General features: G+C 48.7%; 1 protein-coding gene across 3 annotated transcripts in view; it reads right to left on the reverse strand.

The window, feature by feature from the left end:
- Positions 1 to 23099, reverse strand: part of HDGFL2 (HDGF like 2) — a 40139-nt gene that overhangs the window by 10419 nt on the left and 6621 nt on the right. The window contains exons 2-13 of one of the 3 annotated variants that reach the window (XR_013229976.1): positions 21300 to 21376; positions 21066 to 21204; positions 19224 to 19415; positions 17964 to 18077; positions 14892 to 14963; positions 13066 to 13228; positions 10740 to 10818; positions 9078 to 9357; positions 6989 to 7077; positions 6298 to 6368; positions 4957 to 5027; positions 1976 to 4584 (exon numbers count right to left, since the gene is read on the reverse strand). Coding sequence is in view for 2 of the 3 variants with exons in the window: in XM_077332167.1 (XP_077188282.1) it covers positions 4957 to 5027; positions 6298 to 6368; positions 6989 to 7077; positions 9078 to 9357; positions 10740 to 10818; positions 13066 to 13228; positions 14892 to 14963; positions 17964 to 18077; positions 19224 to 19415; positions 21066 to 21204; positions 21300 to 21376 (1347 nt within the window). In the remaining variant the exon portion in view is untranslated. The remainder of the gene's footprint in view (positions 1 to 1975; positions 4585 to 4956; positions 5028 to 6297; positions 6369 to 6988; positions 7078 to 9077; positions 9358 to 10739; positions 10819 to 13065; positions 13229 to 14891; positions 14964 to 17963; positions 18078 to 19223; positions 19416 to 21065; positions 21205 to 21299; positions 21377 to 23099) is intronic. The other 2 variants (XM_077332168.1, XM_077332167.1) reach the window with 2 other exon arrangements.

Raw genomic sequence — 23099 nt, forward strand, 5'->3', positions numbered from 1 at the left:
CAAAGGTTGGATACACACTTTTCTTGGACGCTTTAGGATGCTTTGGGCTGATCCTGCGTTGAGCAGGGAGTTGGACTAGATGGCCTGTATGGCCCCTTCCAACTCTATGATTCTATAATATTTAGAATTTAAGTCTTAGAATACCATTTTCCCTGTGGTCACTATAACTCTAATATTCTGGGCCACTAGAGAATCAAGAGCCATTCTACTGGATATATATAGCTAGCTAGAAATTCAGTTGTGTCCGACTCTTGGCGTAACTATGGGTCCACTGTCACCACTTCTGTTAGTTGTGTGGTGCTCCAGCCATGTAGTTTATCAGCTTAGTTTCCTTTTCCCACTGATCAGTCCTAGTATAACAGCTATACTGAGTTGGATCACATGATAATGGCCAAAGTAAGTGAGCCGAAGTTTCATGCCTTTGCCGTCCTGTGAACTAGCAGGCTTTATGTACTCTAGTATTTCCTTATTTGTGACTTTCAGCTGTCTATGGAATCCGCAGAGGACTTCTCCAGCACAAATTAACTCTCCTCCTGTCCGATTTCTTCAAGGTCCAACTTTCACGGCCGTAAGTGGCTACTGGAAACATGGTAGATCAGAATAATCCACATTTGATGACCAGGCTTATGACCTTGCTTTTCCATCCTCGGATCAATATCAGACAATAAAACATCTTGCAATCTGATCCCTCCTACGGGTTGACGACAAGAATAACGTCACACTGGTCAAAATTTTAGAAAGAAAAGGAATATCCAGCATTTGGGTCCTTAGTCTAATGGAATGGGAAGGCGACTGTAAGCCGCTTTGAGCCTCCTTCGGGTAAGGAAAAGTGGCATGTAAGAACCAACTCTTTTTCTTCTTCTAATAAGATCTGTCTAACAATTTGCAGATATAAACTACAGATTCTGCAGGGGGGAAATAAATTTCAGGCTAGAAATCATGGCACACTGCTTGGGATTTTAAAAGCGATAGGCCTTGTTTCCATAGCAGTCTTTTAAAATCTTTTGTCCATGGAGGAGCCCCTGAAATTTTTCAGGCTTTGAGGAACCCCAGAAGTGATGTCAGCTGACCAGATCCAATGAAATCAAATTAATTCAAAAGAAATTCAGTCTAAACATCCAGAAGAAGTTCCTGACAGAGCGGTTTCTCAGTGGAACAGGCTTCCTCGGGAGGTGGTAGGCTCTCCATCTCTGGAAATTTTTGAACAGAGGCTGGATAGAGGCTGATTCTGTGAAGGTTCAAGGGGCTGGCAGGTTACAATGGATGAGCGAGAGGGTTGTGAGTGTCTTGCATTGTGCGGGGAGTTGAACTAGATGACCCTGGAGGTTCCTTCCAACTCTATGATTCTATGGTAGCAACCAAGAAAATTGATTGCAGAGGTGCACGGGGGGTGGGGTGGGGGGCATGTAAAAGCCCTTTTGCTTTTGTTTTCAGGACAAAAAATATCTACCACATGTTAAGGCAGTCTTCCCCAACCCCCGGGTTGCAGACCGGGACTGGGCCGTAGAGCCCTTGATACCAGGCTGCAGCGGGAGGGAGGGAGGTGCGGGCACTGGCGCACCAGTGGGCGCACCTCCCTCCCCCCCAAAGCATGGCGCTCGCTCCTGGGCCCTGGCACAGCAAGCACCACGCTGTGTGGGGGAGGTGTGGCCGCCGGTAGCTGAGCTGCCATGCCTGTGCATTTGCACCCTCCAGCGCGCTGGCACCTTCCTCTCACCCCACCCCCCCGGTCCGAAAAAGGTTGGGGACCACTGTGCTAAGGGACGTCTGAATGGCAGCTACAGTTAATCTGCTTGGGTTTGGTACAATTAATCTGGGGGAAAAAAAACCTGAATCAATACTGATGCAGGTTTTCTTCGGGCTCCCCAAACCCGAATCACATATCCCTATAGGAATGGTCCACCCAAATCACCAAAACCAAATCGATTCATGTTTTGATTCCGGGCCATTTGAAGGAAAAGGGAAACAAACTTACCTTCTTCCCACTCTCTCTCCTTGGGCTCCTTCCTGCCTTCTGCTCTGGGGTTTGCAGGGCAACAGAGGGGAGAAGGAAGAGGCATCTTTTCAGACCACTGGCTGAAGCTCCTTAAGGCCATGAGGTCTGGAAACTTGAAGAAGAGCTGTTTCTTTTGTGCCCTGCTTTTTACTACCCAAAGGAGTCACCAAGTGGCTTACAGTTGCCTACCCTTTGTCTCCCCACAACAGAGGCTCTGTAAAGCAGGTAGAACTGAGGAAGCTCTGAGAAAACTGAGATTAGTCCAAGGTCACCCAGCTGGCTGCAAGTGGAGAAGTGGGGGTTCAAACCTCGCTCTCCAGATTCGAGTCTGCCACCCTTAACCACGACCCCAAACTTGCTGCAAACCTCACAGTGACAGGGAAGGGGAAGGGAGTGGGCAAATAGGAATACAGGTTTGAGGGAAACAGCTCTATGGCCAATCACAGAAGCTGGCTCTTTTTTGAAATCTTCTGTGCGTGGTCAGAAGGCATAAACGCAAGGGTCTGGCTGTTCCCACCTGGCTTTGCTGTTTAAGTCTGTTACTGGAGATGGGTGGCTTGCATGTTGTGTATGCTGCTGCTCTGAGCCTGCCTGACTCTGGCGTCCTCGAGAGACCCTGCGGGATTCTGGTCTGGACCGGTTCTTCCGATCATCGCTGGAGAAAACACCTACTGGTTTGACTCGCTGGTCTTTTTTTGTTTGTTTGTTTTAAGTGTGCATGTGTTTTTTAACTGCTGTTGTTTGGGCTGGGTGGGTGGATGCTGCTAGGTAGGGGCAAGGCCCTCAGGCTTGGGCCTTCTAGGTTTCTTCTTTGCTTTTCTTGTGGTTTGTTTTAAGGTGTTTTCCTTTTCTATTTCCAACTTGCTGGCTGTCGTTGGGAGGGTGCTGCTTGGTGTTGTGGGTCAGGCTTGGAGGGGCCTCACTCAGGCCCAGGCCTCCATGTTGCTTTCTTTGATTCTGTGGTTCTGTATATGTGCGTGTGTGTGTGTGTGTGTGTGTGGGGGGGGGGTGTTCTTTGGTTCCATTTTGGTTCTTCTAGTGTCTTTTCTGTTCAACTTCTGAGTTTTGCTGCTTTGGGCCTGCTTTTTACGGGGTAAAGGTATCCCGTGTAAGCACCAAGACATGTCTGACCCTTGGGGTGACGCCCTCCAGCGTTTTCATGGTAGACTCAATACGGGGTGGTTTGCCAGTGCCTTCCCCAGTCATGACCGTTTACCCCCCAGCAAGCTGGGTACTCATTTTACCGACCTCGGAAGAATGGAAGGCTGAGTCAACCTTGAGCCGGCTGCTGGGATCGAACTCCCAGCCTCATGGGCAGAGCTTTCAGACTGCATGTCTGCTGCCTTACCACTCTGCGCCACAAGAGGCTGTTTTTTACAGGGTGGGATGGGGCAAAATAAGGCCTGCTTTTTTGTTTTCTGTTTGCCTTTTTATGGTTTATTTTGTTTTTTCCTCTTTTGAAGTCTGCTTGGGATTTATAGGGAATGGTCTTTAAAAACACTTTCTATAAGCTTGGTTTTTTTTGGGGGGGGGGATATTATCTGTTGTTGCATCAAGAATGAGGACTTCTGGTTTCAGGGCCGAGACAGTTAGGCTGTTCTGCGGGACTAATTAGGCTTTTAACAGGGACTGTTAGGAATCTTTAACATTTTAAACACTTAAGGTCTAAGCAGAGGGGTTTTAGTGCCATTCTCCTTACATAGGCAACTTCTTAAGATATTGAAGGAGGAAAGGTTCTTCAAGTTAAAAACTGGTAGCTATTGTTTAATAATAACTAGTGACTATAAAAGACAATGGTAGACGGCACCCTGTTTTCTTGATAGAAGGCAGACACTCCTAGATTTCCAGCTTCCTACAGTTTTCTTGTAGTTTATCACTTTTCATGAGAGAGGGCTTTTGCATTTCCAGACAGGAAAGCAGGCTTGTCCCTGTAGATGGTGTCGTCAGGAAAGAAGTCCATACAAGAACATCTAAAGGTTTCCTTTCCACCTCTAGGCTAGTTCACTGAACCACAGTCAAGGTTTCAGTGTTGGGGCACTCGCTAGTTTTACAGCACCCACCGAAAACTGAAGTGATGGTAGGTTAGGCTCTCTTGGAAAAAAAAGCACACTCGTTTTGGGATGGGAGAAATACATTAAAAAGTATCAGTCTGTCCAGACAGGTTGCAGGGCAGGTAGTCAGGGGCATCGAATATCTTCTTAATGCAATTGGGAATATGGTCCAGGGTGACATAATGAGTGCCAGGAAGGGAGCACAGCAGGGTCCTGGAGGCAATGCCATGAGAAAGACCAGAGGGATGGAGGGAAGGGGACGGCTGCAGCTTCCCTCCCGTCTGCGCCGAGGTCTGCTCTGCAGCAACCTCCCAGCACTCTGGCCTCTGGCTGGGTTGGTGCAGTGATGGTTTCTTGCAGGGGGCTCATCATGCGAGGCTGCTGCTGAAGCACCCCCTGCGCAAAGGTGCAGGTAAGTGTAGGTGCTGGTATCAGGCAGGGGGTTCGCTGCTCAGGTAACACCTCCTCTGGCTGTTGTTGCTGAGGCTCGGGGCCAGGAGGAGGAGATCTCTCAGCCTCACCTGCCTCACAGGGTGTCTGTTGTGGGGAGAGGAAGGGAAGGCAGTTGTAAGTCACTCTGAGACTCCTCTGGGTAGTAAAAAGCAGGGTGGAAAAAAACCCAGCTCTTCCTTCTTCTGCTCCAGAAAGGGAGTCACTTCTCTCAGCAGCATGAGGGACACCCATCTGCTGCACAAGAAGCAGGCACCGATGGGCATGCAAAGCACCACCGTCACTTGTTGGGACTCTACCTGTGCCATGCTCAAGTGCTTGGTGGAGCCGAAGAGAGCACCAAACACCCTGGTTGCCTCCTAGGGGCAGAATATCTTTCTGACAAGGCTAAAGGAAGGATCTCGATTCCATTTGAAACCAGCTTGGTGGGCTTCCCAAGCGGACGTGAATCTCCCTTACCGGGTTATCGACTTTGAGAGCAAACTTGATCTCGCTGTGTAGCTTCTGGAGTTTCTCTTCAATTGTCGGTTCTGCAAAAGGGATAGCCAAAGAGGGCCGATTGAGCAAACCTCAAAATAAATATAATTTAAAAACAAAGAAGCAGACCTAAAATGAGTTTCGATTATCCATAAATCATGCATACACCCTAAGAACTGTTCTACGGCTGCCTTCATTAGGGATGCAATGAAACAATTTCTAAGAAATAGAAAGGTAATTGCCGCATACAAACGTATTCAATTGTCTCCTATATCAGCAAGCCTCCTAATGACTATTCATCGAATGGGAAGTGAGGAGAATTCTTACAGTCCACATTCATGACAAGGCCTCTTTGAAGCCGCATAATCCAGGGGTAGTCAAACTGCGGCCCTCTAGATGTCCATGGACTACAATTCCCATGAGCTCCTGCCAGCGTTCTTTCATGGGAATTGTAGTCCATGGACATCTGGAGGGCCGCAGTTTGACTACCCCCGGCATAATCCAATAAAAAATGACTAAAGTAGCATTCGGATAAGCATCCAACAGTATTAAAGGCCAACAGGGAAAACAGTACAAAATACATCCCATTAATCCAAATTTTAAAGATCACATGGAGCTGGTGCAGCTTGAGAAAAAGGCAAAGCGTGGATCGACGTGAAAGGAAGTACGGCAAGAATCAAGCAAGCAATCATGGGGATTCTACTAAAAGGCCATCAGCCCCTGAATGAAACCAGTTTACAGGGCTGGAGCGATCAGAGCAAAAAAATTGTTCTATTGTTCTAAATCCAGCTTAGCAGGGAAGCGGTTGGATTTCCTATGCTTAATTTCCTAACTGATCAAATTGGCCTTTTTGAGGCAGCCCGGATCTTTGTACCCCCCAAGCAAATCCAAACAGAACGACGGTCCTTATTTAAAGAAACGGCCAGTTAACGTGGCTATCCAAACAGTTTACCTGTGTCGGGCCAAAAACACAACTGTATCACCTATTATTATGTGAGGACCCATTTCCAAAAAGGATGGGTGGGTGTGTAATGCATTGGTTGACTGGATGGTGCTTTAACATGGACCCCTCCACCCCATCTGGCAATGGAGAAGCAAAGTGCCAGAAGTGACAGCTGAGCCACCACTGGCCACAACAGACATCTGAGCTTGATTCACCAATGTGCCGCAATTCCACAAAGAGCATGTGCAAATGACAGAGCTCAGCCTGTGCAAATGACAGAGCTCAGCCTTAGATGTTCTGCCCCCTTCTCTGTGTAGCCCTGCCTCCCCCCAAAAAGAGCCACTGTAATTCAACTTCCTGCTTAGACCCTCCCCTCTCACCTTTTTTCTTTTCCAGCCGTCTCTCAGGGACCAGGTCAAGTTTTTTCCTGCCTCGTTCTCCTCTCAACACTCTATGGAAAGGAATTTTTTTAAAAAGAGCGTTACAGAGTCTCTCCGCATGGGGATCGAGAAGGGGAGGATCGCAGGCTGGATGCCACAGGCAGGGCCGTGCGGAGTGAATGCAGCAAGAAACTGAACCAGCAAAAGTGTCTTCCCCCTCCCTCAAGCTGGAGCCTCCATGAATTATCCTGCAAAAGTTATTACTTTGCAATACATGCTCCTCTTTGGCACCTAGGGAAGAAGCAGATGTATAGGATGCTGAAAGCTCTGCCCCCACACAGCCCCTGAAATTTGGAGACTGCAGCAGGGGACCCCAACCACCATCACCAGTTCTTCTCACCCCACGAGGTCTGGAATCCCACCCCCAACAAGGAATGTCCAGATCCGCCACATGGTTCTCTGCCCTAAATATTGCCTAATGCTATATATCCCAGGTGCTCCTGCAAAACCACAAGGGTGAGAAAGACAAGAAACCGGGGGCAGGAGGGAACTAAGTGGAAGTGAGAAAGCACAGAAAGGTCCGCGTGATAAAAGGTACCATCTCTTCACAGCAGGAAGGGCAATACGTCAGGGGGTTTTGTAGGAAGCAGAGGAGCAGTTTTGTAAGAAACGTTTTTTTGGGGGGGCTCACTTGTTTCGGGGTTTCTCATCTCCATGGACCCTCTTCTCCTTTGGCTTCCTCATCAGCTCTGACGGTGGTTTTTTTGGATGCTTCTTCACCTAGAAGAGGTGTCGGAGAGGACAGTCACACAGAGAGAAACCCTTCCATGTTATTTCCCAAGATGCATTGGGCACATTCGCATCCTCCGCCCGGCTTGGAGAATGGGTGCCAGGCTGGTCTCAACGGAAGGAAGGCCCTGCTCCGTACGGCACACCGGGTGTTGACAGGAGTTTGGAAGCTCTTTGAGGGTTCAGTTCTTATATCTTACATGGGCTAGAAAAAGACCTTTCCCTTCCTTCTGGCAGCCAACACTAAGCTAGTTGACTGACACTCAGAATCAGAAGAGTTGGTTTTATATCCCATTTTTCACTATCCAAAAAAGTCTCAAAGCGATTTGCAATCACCTTCCCTTTCCTCTCCCCACAACAGACACCCTGTGAGGTAGGTGGGACTGAGAGAGCCCTGACAGAACTTCTCTGTAAACAGTTCTAACAGGACTGTGACTGGCCTAAGGTCACCCAGCTGGCTGCCTGTGGAGGAGAAGTGAGGAATCAAACCTGGCTCTCCAGATTAGAGGCCATCACTCTTAAACAAGCAACTTCAGAGGAGCTTCAAGTCCGTATCTGAGGAGCAACCTTTGAAGGACTTCCACCCCACCCGAGGATATTTGCAGCCAATCATCCAGGGGGAAGGGGGCACTTAAAATAAGGAACATCCCCTCCCTATCTAGGCAGAAGACAGAAATCAGTAAATATGGCAGGCAGGCACAAACTGAGCCAATGCCTCCCGCCCTGTAACCTTTATGCAACATACAACAGGATGCCCACATTTAGCCATCAAAATGAGTCTAGGAAACCTTTCTCCTAGAGAGCCAGTTTGGTGTAGGGGTTAGGAGTGCGGACTTCTGATCTGGCACGCCTGGTTCAATTCTGCGCTCCCCCAAATGCAGCCAGCTGGGTGACCTTGGGCTCGCCACAGCACTGATAAAACTGTTCTGATCAAGCAGTGATGTCAGGGCTCTCTCAGCCTCACCCACCCCACTGGGTGTCTGTTGAGGAGAGAGGGAAGGGAAGGTGACTGTAAGTTGCTTTGAGCCTCCTTCGGGCAGAGAAAAGCTGCGTATAAGAACCAACTCTTCTTCTTTTTACAGGGGGGGGGGGAGTTGAGGGGCGTGTTCCCTTGACCTTGATGTATTATGCTGAGGACTACAACTGAAAACAAAAAGGGGAAGGGGACTTAACCCAAACTGAATTCAGAACCGTAGGCAGCTCTTCATGTAAAGCAGTGGTCCCCAATCTTTTTATCACCAGGGACCCGTCAACGCTTGACAATTTTACTGAGGCCTGGGGTGGTAGTCTTTTGCCGAGGGACGTCACCACCGCCTGAGCCCCTGCTCCACTTACTTTCCCGCCAGCGCCCCTGATTTCCCACCACCCACTGGGGAGCGCTGCCTGCAGCAGCTGTGCAGTGCCATGCCGAGGGGGAGCCCCAGCCATGGCGGCTGCTGGAGAGCACCAAAGGTGAGCCAGCCGCAGACTGGCAGGGCAGCCCCCAAGGCAGCAGCCGGGGAGGAGGAGCTGCAGCCCAGTACCGACTGATCCACGGACCAGTACCGGTCCCGGGACCGGGGGTTGGGGACCACTGATTAGGACCAATAGTTCTGCCAGTCAAATTAAAAAAGTTAAATACTGACAGACATGCAAAAATATGTATTTATTACACGGTTGATTTTAAAAAAACAGACGTTGGCCCTGGTGATAGCCTGAAGGAATCAAACTGTACAGGGACTCCCTGTGTCAACACCCACTGAGGTCGACCATGCCTACAACCTCTGTTATTGCATCAAACTGGGTGGTCGGAAGGTTACTGGCATGGGAAAGGAGAAAACCAATGGTTCTATGGAATGTAAAAAGAACTACCAAGAGATTTTTTTTAAGTCAAAGGGAAAGGAACTTTGCTGTCTGAAATGGGACAGGAGATAAAAGGGCCCCCCGAATACTTCTCGAATGGCCTGGTACGCATGATCACCACCCCCACCCATCCCACCCTGCAAACCCACCTCTTTCTCCACTTCAGAGTCTGAAGAGGATGGGGCCTTGGGCCGCCCCTTCTTGTTCTTCTTTGGGACCTCACTGTCCATGCTGCCATCGCTGTCTGAGTGCTCCACTGTCCCCTTTTCCACCCGCTCCTTCTTCCGCTCCTTCTCCTCCCGTTCCTGCTCCCGCAGTCGACGCAGCTCCTCCTCCTGCTCGCGTTTCCGCTTCTCCTCCAGCTCCCGCTGGCGCTCCTCATCACGCCGTTTCCATTCACTGATGCGGTCCACATCGCTATCGCTGTCACTACGCGGAGCAGGGAACGAGAACGTGAGCCAAGAGAAAACAGAGGAGGGGGCTGCTCGACAAGTTGACTTCCTCTTTGGAGGTGAGGGGAGCGGCTGGTGCTTTGGAAATGGTGCTTCAACGATCCAAACAGGCCCGCCACCGTTCTCGCTTTCTGCTCTCAGAAACTGCCCATCTATCTGGGGTCAGATAGGCCTTTTGCTGGCCTGGGGTCAGATAGGCCGTCAGAAGGCCTTTTGCTGGACCAGTCCAAAGGTCCATCTAGCCCAGCATGCTGTTTAACACAGTGGCCAACCAGATGCCCCTAAAAGGCTCTACAAACAAGGCAGGGGAGGCCGTGTTCTGGTCTTGTTATGGTTTTTTGTTGTGTGATTTCTTATGCCCTTGTATTGTTTTATTGGGGTTTTAGCATGGACAACTTGTAACCTGCCATGAGCTGGTCTCGGGAGTGATGGGAAATAAATTTTAATCATCATCATCATCATCATCATCATCATCTGTTCCACATATTTCTGGAAAGGCCTTGGAGGAGCATGTCTCATGGCTTACGTGCCACTCCGTGCTTAACACCCACTCAGGGTGGCTCAGTGCTTAACACCCACCCTGAGTGCCTCCTCCTCCTACAGGTTTGCCTGTCTGTCCAGCAGCCAGCCAATCGCCTTCCGTCCCCAACCCCTAGTATTCAAATACAGACAGTCTCTAGGTTCCATTTACTCCAGGAAGGTTCCATTTACTCATGGCAGTATAAATCTATCCTCCCATCAATTTATCCAACACCTTTTTAAAGGCCCAGTCGACTAGCAGCAATTGCTACATCCTGTGGCAGTGAGTTCCACAGTTCATTACTTTGAATGAAGAAATGCTGTCTTGTCAGTCCTGAATCTACTGCCTGTCAACTTTGGGGGGGGGGGGGGAGATTTCTCTCTGTTACGTTTAAAAACAAGGCAGCTGGTCTCCCTAACACGGCTGAATGATACAAGGGTTTCCAAACGCGGTCAACTCCACTGAGGTTTTAAAGAAAATGCTACAGATTAGAAATAAATTGAGGTTGGCTATGGACAGGTCTCTCTTTCACTTTCTCCAGCCCCTGCCACACTCCCCCAAACCCTTGGCAACAAGCTCTCCCACTTGGGCTAGTAAGTGGATGTTCCTAAGCTGCCTGGGGAAGGGAAGGATTGTCTGCAGGTGCCCCGAGAGAAGGCTGAACAAAATTATACCTGTGGAAGTCTTCAAAAAGCCACAAGCAACTCTGAAACAGGAGCTGGTTCAGCCAACAGGCTCAAGTTTCTGCAGGCCTGCCTGGGCACTGGGAACCGACTACCCCACTCCCTGGCTGGCTTCCGGCTCCTCCGTTAACCGAATGGCACCACCAATACGCTCACCTGTCACTGCTGGAGCTGCTGGGAAGCCTCTCAGGTTTGGGTTTCCTCCCACGAGGCTTAGGAGGGGGCTTTTCTGCAGCTGTGGGGAGGGGGTAGCAAGAGAGGAAAAGGAGAGAGCGGAGATTTAACCAGACGGGAAGCAGGCAAGCAAAGCACGCCGGCCTTGTTCTAACACAAGGCTCCCAACACCAAAGTCGCACACATATTGAGCAAGCCGCGGCACTGTATTCGGCTACATTAAAGGTGATTCCGGTAGAGCTATCAGCCAGGAGAAGACAAGGACAGAGGTGGTCTGTTCTGCCTGGGAATTTAGAGGCAAGATTGGCAAAACAGATTGCATGTGAATATCCTGATAAAATTGTCCACATAGCAGCACACGACCCATGGATTCTACCATTCCTGACTTTTTAAGTTTTGGAGGGATAGCCACATTAGCTTGCTGGGACCAAATTTCACAGGGGTCTGGAAGCAACCTAAAGCAACATGCCAGCATGAGCTTTCACCAGTCAGATCTCACTTCTAGAGCAGGGGTAGTCAACCCGTGGTCCTCCAGATATCCGTGGACTACAATTCCCATGAGCCCCCACCAGCAAATGCTGGGAGGGGCTCATGGGAATTGTAGTCCACAGACATCTGGAGGACCACAGGTTGACTACCCCTGTTCTAGAGTACACATCTGTTTGGCTGGGTTACATCACCGGCTGGGGTTGGTGGTGGCAGCAGGGAATACTACAGAGGGTCTGGGATAAAGAGATGATTTTTAAAAAAGGGATCCTGCTGACCCAGAGAGGGTGTGAGACCATACCAGCCGATGGCAGACTCAACTAGCCATTAAAGCAAGCTGCAGGATGCAGTGAGACAGCAGTGCACATTAAAACATCTGCAAGGGAAGTTTGGTCTACTAAATGCAAAAGAAATATAAGTTGCATAATTTAGAACATCAGGAAATTTTCAACGCAAACTCCTCTGGAAAACCATCATCTCAGCTTTCTTTAATTTGTCCGTAAGGTAGACGGCCTCCAGCCATGGAAGTTCCAACCGCAGACATGGTTTACTTTACTCTGCTCTGGTTCGGCCTCACTTGGAGTCCTGTGTTCAGTTTTGGGCACCCCAGTTGAAGAGGGATGTAGAGAAACTGGAACGTGTCCAGAGGAGGGCAACAAAGATGCTGAGGGGTTTGGAGACCAAGACGTATGAAGAAAGGTTGGGGGAGCTTGGTCTGGAGAGGAGACGACCGAGAGGGGATTTAATAACCATCTTCAAGTATTTAAAAGGCTGCCATATAGAGGATGGAGCAGAGTTGTTCTCTCTTGCCCCGGAGGGACAGACCAGAACGAATGGGGTGAAATTAATTCAAAAGAAATTCCGTCTAAACATCAGGAAGGAAATACCTAAAGAATTGAATATATTGTTATTGTATGCCTTAACAGCAGCCAGAATGGTGGTAGCAAAAGTTTGGAAAACAAAGGAGATCCCATCGCTGGAGGACTGGAAAATGAAATTATTGGATTTTTCAAAAATGGCTAGACTCACAGCATTGTTCAAGGACACAGACTTAGAAAAGTATAAAAGTCAATGGAGACCATTTTGGAATTATATGGGGAAATCATATATAAATTTGGAGTGGGAATCCTCAGTTGAGATTTAAATAGGAGGTTCAGAATTTGTTTATTTGCATTTGTCTCAGTGTACAAAAATTATACAATATGTTGTATAAAGTGTTACTGGAAGTTTAATCATGTTATATTGGAAGACTACAAGATTTATGTTATTATGGGAATGTATTATTAATAAAGTTACTAATTATTAAAAAAAAAAAAGGAAGGAATTCCTAACAGTTAGAGTGGTTTCTCAGTGGAACAGGCTTCCTCGGGAGGTGGTGGGTTCTCCATCTTTGGAAAGTTTTGAACAGAGGATAGGTAGCCATCTGACGGAGAGGCTGATTCTGTGAAGGTTCAAGGGGGTGGTAGTGGATGAGCAATAGGGTTGTGAGTGTCCTTCATAGAGCAAGGGGTTGGACCAGATGACCCATGAGGTCCCTTCCAATTCTATGATTCTATGATTCTATGATCATAGCACTACGTTCTCCGATCTCTTCCCTGTTAACGTTCTCTCTGAAGCAGTGTCAAAGCTCCTGCTTTAGATTTTTCACATCTCTCCATTTGAAGACTGCATCGGCCAGGAGGGCAAAGGATTAGTCAAAAACAGCTCTTCTGTAATCAAACCACCCCACCCACCCCTGCTGCGGGCTGTGCAAGTTCACTCCTTAAGGGGGGAAACGTCCGTTAACAACACCAGCTACAGAAATACAAGACAAGGCACCTACCTGGTTTCCGGCCCCGGGATGGCTTCTTGATGGACTCATCCGAGTCAGAGTCGGAATCCGATTTCGGTGCTGGAGCCCTGGCGTTCTCTCTGGCCTCCTCGTCTTCCTCCTCCTCCTCTGAATCTGGCTTGGACTCCGAGTCAGAACCTGATTCTACTTTCTGCTGTTGAGTCGAGAAAACGGTGTTAGGCCAGAAATCTGGCAGTCAAAGATAGACAGTGCTGGGAAATCCTCCTTCAGCAGTTTGCACTTAATACTGGGAGAGGAATCTGCAAAGAACTGCAGGTGGCAGGAGACAGGCATGACAGTTGAAAGGGCCAGGATCCAACACTCTGGCGCTGAAGCAGAGAGATGGGGTCAAGCTTTTGAGCAGAGAATTTCCCATTGTCAGATATGAGTAGGAATAGAGACCTTGGAGTCTTTCTATTCCAATCAGAAGATGGAAGGGACACTATAAAGAAGGGACTCAAGATGCAAGCGTACAATGCATACTGTGATCAACTTGACTGAAGCAGAGGAGAAGTTAAAACCACCTTTGAGATCACAGGACCTTTTGATTGAGTGTGTGGGGGGGGGGTGCACCCAAACGAACACCCACATATCAGACATCTGGGAAGTGCTGCAGCCTCTACTCCCCTCCAAGAAGGTGCTTGGGATGTCAAGAGGACGTGCACATAACATCCATCAACCAGTGACTGACAGGCCACGATTAATACGTCCTGCTGAAAAGTCAACCTTAACGTAATAATCTGGACATTAGGTTTGGCTTTTCTGAAGCCATTGTGTGGGGACGGAGGGCAGCTGCCCTTTTTTAAATTTCATGGCACAAGCTTGGAAAACTCCAAGCAAACCGTCAATTCCTTGTGGTAACTCCAATCCAAAATATATGAAAGCCAGTTTGGTGTAGTGGTTAGGAGTGTGGACTTCTAATCTGGCATGCCAGGTTCGATTCCGCGCTCCCCCACATGCAGCCAGCTGGGTGATCTTGGGCTCACCACGGCACTGATAAAAGTGTTCTGACCGAGCAGTAATATCAGGGCTCTCTCAGCCTCCCCTCCCTCACAGGGTGTCTGTTGAGGGGTATTGAGGGGCGTGTTCCCTTGACCTTGATGTATATAATATCTATATCTATATCTCTATTATATCTATCTCTATATCTCTATATCTATCTATCTCTATATCTCTATATCTCTATCTATATATCTATCTCTATCTATATATCTATCTCTATCTCTATCTCTCTATCTCTCTATCTCTATCTATATATATATATATATTGGATACAAGCTTGGAGAAGCCTAGCAGTACACCACAACTTTCTTCGCAAGTTATCAATGCAGGAAGTTCAGGCTCGATATATGTTTTTTTTAAAATAAGGAGCTGTTTTGCATTATTCCCTCATCTCTCACTTAGAAACTGTGGGCTGATGCCACAGGACAATGCAGGACAAAGGCTTCAGACAGAAACAGTTCGGAAAATGGGTCACATTTATAGAAACCTGACTTTGCAATCTTGACAGCTGTAACGTTCACTACCGTCTTCATCATTTTGGCGAATCTTTTAAGGGTTATTCAGCATTCAACCAGACAATGATTAAAACATCTCTCTTTTTTGCCGTTCTAAATTAAGTGCTTTAAAAACACTTGGCTGGTCCACTTTTTTTTGACACCCCTTTGGGGGCCCGATGCCCAAGCTTACGTTCACTCAGTGGAAGCAGCTTTCTACCTTTGTGAGCAGGCCAGACGGCAAAGAGTTAAATAGTGAGGGCACAGATAGGAGGAGTCAAAAGAGGGCAGGAACTTCACAAGCTCCTCCCCTCCCCTTACCTTTTTCTTCCATCCACCGGCAGGTGCCCTCCGGGCAGCCCGGGGCAGTGGCTTCTTCTCAGGGGTGAAATCCTAGAGTGGGGGAAAGCACCAATTTACAAGGAAGTCCCACCCCACCTTGACCCCTTAAAAGAAGAGGTGCTGTAAACTTGCATTTTTACAAACAACAGTATCTTTCATATAAACTCTCCAGCCACTTCACTGAGCATGGAAAGAGCACATTTCTAGAACTATATTATATTCTTGCACAATGTGTTTTGCTCTGCTGAGTTATGGTTATTTGTCACCATTTGTAACTTGGATTGGCCTGTGCTTTGTGTGTTGGATCTTCCCCTGCTTGTTTGTCCCATTAGGCCAATGGGTCAGTTAGTGAAGCTGAGCAGGAGAAAGATTAAGCTAATATACTCAAGCATATTCTGAACAAGGTAAGGCTCCCCTTTCTTCCCAGCCCTGCCACTATGCAAGTCAATGTTACTGCAGGCCCTGCAAGGGAACCGGGGTTACATAATTCTGGGGTGCTGGGGTCTCCAGGTTCTCCTTACCCCGTGTTTTCAGAACAGTTATCAATAGCCAGTTTGGTGTAGTGTTTAGGAGTGTGGACTTCTAATCTGGCGAGCCAGGTTCGATTCTGCGCTCCCCCACATGCAGCCAGCTGGGTGACCTTGGGCTCCCCACGGCACTGATAAAACTGTTCTGACCGAGCAGTGATATCAGGGCTCTCTCAGCCTCACCCACCCCACAGGGTGTCTGTTGTGGGGAGAGGAAAGGGAAGGAGACTGTAAGCTGCTTTGAGCCTCCTTCAGGTAGAGAAAAGTGGCGTATAAGAACCAACTCTTCTTCTTCTTCTAGCAAATCAGAGCACCAGAGGAGTCCAGATGAGATGACACAAATCTACCTAATTCAGCATCCTGTTATCCGCAATGGCCGACCCACCCCTCCCCATAATTCAATATTTAGGATTCGGATGCTGTAGATGAGGATTTCTATTAAACCATATAGTTATCTGCAGAGAGGGCTGCCAGCTCTGGGCCCGGAAAGGGCAGGGTCTGGGGAAGGGAGGGTATAATGCCACTGAGTCCTCCTTCCAAAGCAGCCATTTTCTCCACGAGAACTGATTTCTGTAACCTGGAAGCCAGCTGTCGTTCCAGATCTCCAGCCATCACCCAGAGAACAGCAGCTGTATCTGCAGATCATTAGTGTGTCTGATCCCCTGTTAAAGCTATCGAAGGAAGAGGCGGCAAATTCCATAAGATAACCCTGAGCTACACGAAGGAGAACGTCCCTTCATCTGTCTGCCGCCTCTGCCCACAAATCCCACCAAGAAAAGAAACATGCGGCTCAATAAATCCTGCACGTTTCCGAAGCCTTCGTATCAACTGCCTTAATACGGTCTTTTGTTTCAATTGGAGGTCAACATTAAGCTGAGCAAGAAGTATCCTGTCTTCAATATCTCTAAAAGTAACCATCAAACACGTCCTAGGTATAAAAGAGTTCCACTGACTTCCTCAGTCGCATGATAGTTGCACGCAGCCAATACATTCAGGCAGAACTCAAAGTCTCCTACATCAGCCTTTCTCAACTTTTTTACTGTTGAGAAATCCCTGAAACATTCGTCAGGCTTCATGAATCCCCAGAAGTGGCACCATTGTGCAGAATAGCAGAGCTGTGTCCTTGTCCACCCAGGACCCCTCCCCTTCCCACCCCCTCCAGGCCTCTCATTGGCCATGGGGGGTGGGGTTTAGGTCAACATGGCCATTTATGGTCATCCCATCCAATGTTTCACAAATGTAAAATAGATAAAAACAATTAATATTTTAAAAAATCACACTCTCCCCCATGCTTTTTAACATCTATATGTGCCCTCTAGCCCAGCTAGTCCGGGGCTATGGGCTGGGTTGTCACCAATATGCGTATGACACCCAGCTCTACCTCCTAATAGACACATTCACCAGCTGGTTGGAAGCAGTGGCTGGATGGCTCAGGCAGAGTCGCCTGAAACTCAACCCCTCCAAGTCGGAGGTCCTGTGGCTGGGTAGAAGAGGGCAGGGTCAGGAAGCACGACTTCCCTGCCCGGATGGCATACAGTTAACTCCTGCACCAGTCGCCAGGAATTTGGGAGTGACCTTAGATGCTTCCCTTTCCATGGAGGCTCAGGTCATGAAAGTAGCCCGAACAGTGTTCTTCCATCTGCACCAAGCGCAACTACTAGCGTCCTACCTGTCCTCCAACCACTTGGCCAAGTGATCCCTGCAACAGTCACTTCCAGATTAGACTACCATAACTCGCTCTACGGGGCCTGCCCTTGGCTTTGACCCGGAAACTGCAGCTGGTACAAAATGCGGCTGCGAGGGTTATCACTAGAATTCCGTGCAGGGCCCATATTCAGACGGTGCTCAGACAACTGCACTGGTTACCAGTCTGCTTCCAGGTAAAGTTGAAGGCATTGGTATTAACCTTTAAGGCTATATGTGGCCTGGGTCCCACTTATTCGCAGGACCGCGTAGTTGTTTATGCCCCCCACAGGGCTCTTAGCTCTGCAGGTATGAACCTACTGGTTGTCCTGGGCCCCCAGGACATCCGCCTGGCCTCGACCAGGGCCAGGGCATTTTTGGTCCTGGCCCCAACCTGGTGGAACGACCTCCCAGAAGAGCTGAGGGCCCTGACGGACTTACCAGCTTTCCACAGGACCTGGTTGAGCGTTACCATATGAGGATCCCCTGATAAAATGATGTAATGTAATACAGGATTCGATCTGGGCTGTCCAGAAACCCTGGTTGAGAAAGCCTGCCATAGAGACTGAGCTCTGCTTGAAATATAAAGCTGAAACTAATTTTTGAGTTGAAAAAGTTGAAACTAATTTTTCGGAAACTTTCAAGATTTTATTGAGCAACGTACTTTGTGTGTTTTTGTGTGTGTGTGTGTGTGTGTTTTTGTCTGCACAAATCCCACCAGGCAATCCCAAGTCCTGGCGCTTGATGAAGGAGAAAGCATCTCTATCCATTGCCTAAAAACTAGACATTAATTCCCCCTTTTAAAAGCCAGCATGTGGGTGCCTCCGACGGGTGAACTCACCTGGTCGCTGTACTTCTCGGACTCAGAAGAGCTTTCAGAATTTTCCTCGGACGGAGATGCGCTTGCCTGCTCAAGGTCACTCGAAGACTTCCGGGGCCGTTTTGCTGCTGGCATCTAAAGGCAAACAGAGGTGCGAGGAGAGGTGTTCATTTCTTGGGCAATTGTGAGGCGACAATAAGCCACTCCTGTCCCAGGGCCTCGTGGGGTTAAAATGGCCATCTGAAGCCCACCAACTTTGGGAAAGCTCCGCCTACTCCAGCATACAGAACATGGACTGCCTTCTTCCAAGACTCACTTGAAAAAACAACATTTTTTAATTAACTGTTTCAGTACAGATTAAAAAAGAGAAAGGAAATAGAAGAGACAGGATCCAAGGGGGGAAAAAAGAGAAAATGAAAGCACGAAGAACAGATATATCGGTCTCGTTACACTAGATTTTGAGTTTCCAGCCTTCCATACCTTAAATCAGGCTTTCTCAACCAGGGTTTTTGGCCCCTGGTGGCCCTGGAGGGGATGGGAAGGCGCCCCTCGGTGGGCATGTACACAGCTATGCTGGGGTTTCTCAAAAAGTTGAGACTACCTTAGAATTACTACCTTAGATATCACTTATTAATTCAGATTCAATCTTTACTTCTAAATAGCTTTATAGTTATTACAGCAACTATCTTTCTTGAATCTTTAAAACCACAAGTCCTCAAATTGCTTTTCTCTATGTATTGCGAGAAGTCTAGAAGAGATTTCCAATTAGTAATGAAAGAAGTTGTTGATTTTTCTCAAATCAATAAGTGTAGCCATTTCTACAAGTTCTCTCATTTTCATCAGCCAGTCTTCTAAAGTTGGAATATTTATAGCAGGGGTCGTCAAACTGCGGCCCTCCAGATGTCCATGGACTACAATTCCCAGGAGCCCCTGCCAGCATTTGCCCCTGATTTATAGCTTTCCAGCTCTGAGCATGCAAGAGTCATGCTGCTGTTAACATATATAAGAACCAAGTTCCATGGCAGCTCAGGGCCACTGCAAAGTCCAGGCTCCCAGGCTAGAGACTCGGGAGAGTCACCAGGGCTGGGTGATCTGGACAGTTCCCCCCCCCTACATTTCTATCAATCAGACCTAACAGAGATACTTTTGGTTACATCTGAAAATTAGCCTTTAGGCTCTTTTGTATACATGCATGTATTCGTATCCTTTTCTTCTTCTTCTTTTTTTTGCTTTAGTGCAAGTCCACCACATGTGATAAAACATTCTTGGTCCAAAACTCACTTTCATGGCTAATGGTTTCCGCTTCGCACCACTGCGGTCGCTCCCCTTATCGGACTCGTCCTCACTCTCCAGCTTCTCTGTGGCTCCTCCCTCAGCCCCGACTGCCACCACTGGCTCCTCTTCCTCTGCGACGTCACTTCCTCCGCCAATGGGGTCAATGTCAGCAATTTCACTGTCGGAGGAACTCACTGGCTGTTGTAATAGGAACAAGGAGGGAAGAAGGGAGACAAATGACAGGGCATTTGGTGCACACAGACTCATCAATGTATCTCCCAATCGGATCTCATGAAGAATGCAAGCAGGAAGGAGATCAAAGGAGGCAGATCAAAAAAGAAAACTAAGGCTACAGCAAGGTAAGTATTGAGGAGAATGGACTAAGTTGACATAGAAATCCAAATCTACATCAAGGGTTGAACACAAGTTCCAGTTTTTCCTTGGCCAGGACAAATTCTATCTCTCCACATGAGCTATGTCACGGCTTTGTAGCAAAATTGGAAACTCCTGCCCACACAACATACTCAAATCCTTTGGAGAAGGATGGTTCTGAAATGTCAAGCATCCTGCCCATAACACCCAACATTACTTTAAAAGAAGATGATGCAAACACACTTGGAATCCCACAGATTATGCTCAGCAACCAGCTATGATGCTCTTATTGTTCACTTCTTTCTTAGGCACAGGTAGGGATAAAGAGAGATGAAAAGCACTAGAGCAGTGGTCCCCAACCCCCGGTCCGGGGACCGGGACCGGTCCGTGGATCAGTCAGAACCAGGCCACGGCTCCTCCTCATTCTCCTCCCCGGCTGCTGCCTTGGGGGCTGCACCACTCTGCCGCCGGCTCACCTTTGGTGCTCTCCAGCAGCCGCCATGGCTGGGGCTTCCCCTCGGCGTGCCACTGCGCAGCTGCTGCTGGCAGCGCCCCCCCCAGCGGGCGGTGGGAAGTCAGGGGCGGCTGCAGGAAAGCAAGTGGAGCAGGGGTTCAGGTGGCAGCAACATCCCTCGGCAAAAGACTACCTCCCACGGGCCTCAGTAAAATTGTCAAACATTGACTGGTCCCCAGTGATAAAAAGGTTTGGGACCACTGCACTAGAGTACAGCATGGTGCAATGCACACCTCCTGAATGCAAGGCATATGCCTCTACCAACTGGCTTTGTCTAACAGAAGAATACAATCACTCTTGTTCACATTGCTTATTCTGAGGCTGATTCTGTGAAGGTTCAAGGGGGTGGCAGGTGACAGTGGATGAGCGATAGGGTTGTGCGCGTCCTGCATATTGAAGGGGGTTGGACTAGATGGCCCAGGAGATCCCTTCCAACTCTATGATTCTATGACATACGCGTGAAGCTGCCTACTTGCCCAGCTGACCAACCTCTGTGGCCCAAGAACTCTTAGAACAGGGATCCTCAACTTTTTTGAGCCTGTGGACACCTCTGGAATTCTGACACAGGGTGGCTGGTGCCACCACAAATATATCTGCAACAGGAGGTAGAGCCACACACAGAAAGAAAACCCAAGTATAGGAGACAAGAGAAGTTATTTTAAAATATATACTGGGAGAAAAGAGCATAAAACCAACACCACAGTGGTAGCTGCCACCAAAAGGCGGTTACTTTAATCTGCACAGCTCATCAGATGTCCAATAGCCAATCAGTTCTGCTTGGCAGGAGCCCCACCTGCTTTCTAAGAACACCTGATGGACTCCAGGAAAGATGCCAGCAGGCGCTGTGGTGCAAAGGGGCTGCTACTAAGGCATGGGTCACCATCTCTCTCCTCCTACCACTAGATGCATGAAGATGACTAACTGTTATTTCTCAAGGTCCATCCCTTGCTCTCGCTGCTCACCGGAGGCGCGCTGTAGCTGGCGTGTGGGTTGTTCTGGATCTCCCACAGTCCCTCATTGAAGCCTTTCCGCTTGTTAGGTTTCCCATACTTGTCCTTATATTTCTCATAAGGGAAGAGGTCTTTTGGCCCCAAGAAGGCCCTGTGAGGACAGGAGAAAACGCATCCAGTTCAAGGTCAGTGCTGGGGAGGCAAACAGTAAAGAAGGGGCCCCTCCCTCCAGAGACCAGAACTCACGTCTCATGGGTGCCAAAGAAGAAAATGGGGTATTTGTTGGGAGGAGGCTTCACAGCGCCATCGATGATGTCGTCAATCTGAAAACGAAAAGGTAAGAGGGAGAATGGTTAGAGGTCTATGCCCCCCCAAGGTTTGCAAACTGGAGTTCAGACTCCAGTCAGCAGCAAATGAGATATTCGTAACTCCTGGTATCCTGCCGAAGAGGAGGCAAGCTGCAGAATAAAGGATTTCTAACCCTCCCCTCAAGTGCTGCTTTTCCTTAGGAATCCTATCCCAAATTACCATGCTTCTGAAGCATTGGATACTGCTTATCCAATAAAGTAACTTCCAATAGAACAACTAGTGAGCATTGCCCTGTCCATGTCGGCATGATTTAAGGCTCTGTCTTTGCCTGTTTCCAATCAGTCTCTAACTGGGTCAGATATGTGTGCACTGGATGAACTGGATTCTCCAGCAACAAATTATCTAACCTTTGGATCAGTGGTCCCCAACCTGCGGGCCGCGGCCCGGTGTCGGGCCGCTAAGGCCATGGCTCCCTCTCCCCCCCCCACAGTAAAAAACTTCACAGCCCGCAAGGTTGCGGCCCGGGAAGCTTCTTACTGCGGGAGGGCGGGGAGAGGGAATCAGGGCCGGGCCGCGCCCGTGCAGGCCATGCCCGCGCATTACGCATGCGCACGGCGCATTCACGCATGCGCAATGCGCGGGGCGCGGCCTGATGTACGGGCGTGGCCCGATGTGCGGGCACGGCCCGCGGGCGCGGCCAGATGTGCGGGTGCGGCCCGCGGGCGCGGCCCAATGCATGGGCGTGGCCTGCGCGGGCGCGGCCCGATGCCCTGCTAGTCCCCAGCCTCAGAAAGGTTGGGGACCACTGCTTTAGATCATTTCGGATTACGATTCGAAGCGATTCAGATCAAATCTGATTAGTCCAAATCATCCATAGTTTTTTTGGATTCAGTCAAATTGATTTGACCAAATACTAATCAATTCAGCACCGCTGAAACCAATGGTGCCATTGAAGTCTATTGGAATGTCCCCCCTTTAGTCTTTTCCATGCTCTTGGGACGTAGGTTGAGGTAAAGACACCAAATTTGTAGTGTGGATGCAGGAGCCTCTCCTCAAAAGAACCTCCAAGGTGCAAAAAGATTGGACCAGGTGGCCCAATTCTAGGGAGCACCCAAAGAAGATGCCTCCTTCTGAACTCCATTATTTCCTTCGATGAGGGGGAAAAAAGATTCACTGGTCTGTTCAAAAATTCTCATCATAGGAAATGATGGAGGTCAGATGGGGGCATTCTCTTTGGGTGCCCCTAGAATTAGATTCCCCTGATCCAGTCTTTTTGCAACTCGGCAGTTCTTTGGAGGAAAGACTCCTGCAGCCACACTGCAAGTTTGGTGCTTTTAAACCCAAGCCCCACTGAAATCCCACAAACCCAAGAGCCCAGAAAAAATGAAAAAGGAGAACTCCCCCCCCCCCTTTCTCTTTCCCTTTAAAGCAATGATTCTCAGACATGGGGTCCCGACCCCAAGTAGGGTCCCCAGGACAGGTTGGTGGTAGCACCAGAGCCATGACACTGGCCACCTCCATATCACTGAGCACCTACTTGCACACCTGGGTGCGTCCATGCATGGGGCGCCCCCTGCTGCAGTTGGGGTTGTGGTGCTACTGTGGTTGAGAACCGCTGCTTTAAAGTTTAAACAGCCACTTGTCTGAATCGACGAACTGTGCCAAATCACAATTTGGAAATTTGAGCAAAGTTGATTTGGCTAATTAAACATTGGGGAACAGCGATTCAGATCAGAT

Source organism: Paroedura picta, chromosome 4, assembly GCF_049243985.1.
Source record: "Paroedura picta isolate Pp20150507F chromosome 4, Ppicta_v3.0, whole genome shotgun sequence".
NCBI classification, from domain to species: Eukaryota; Metazoa; Chordata; class Lepidosauria; order Squamata; family Gekkonidae; genus Paroedura; species Paroedura picta.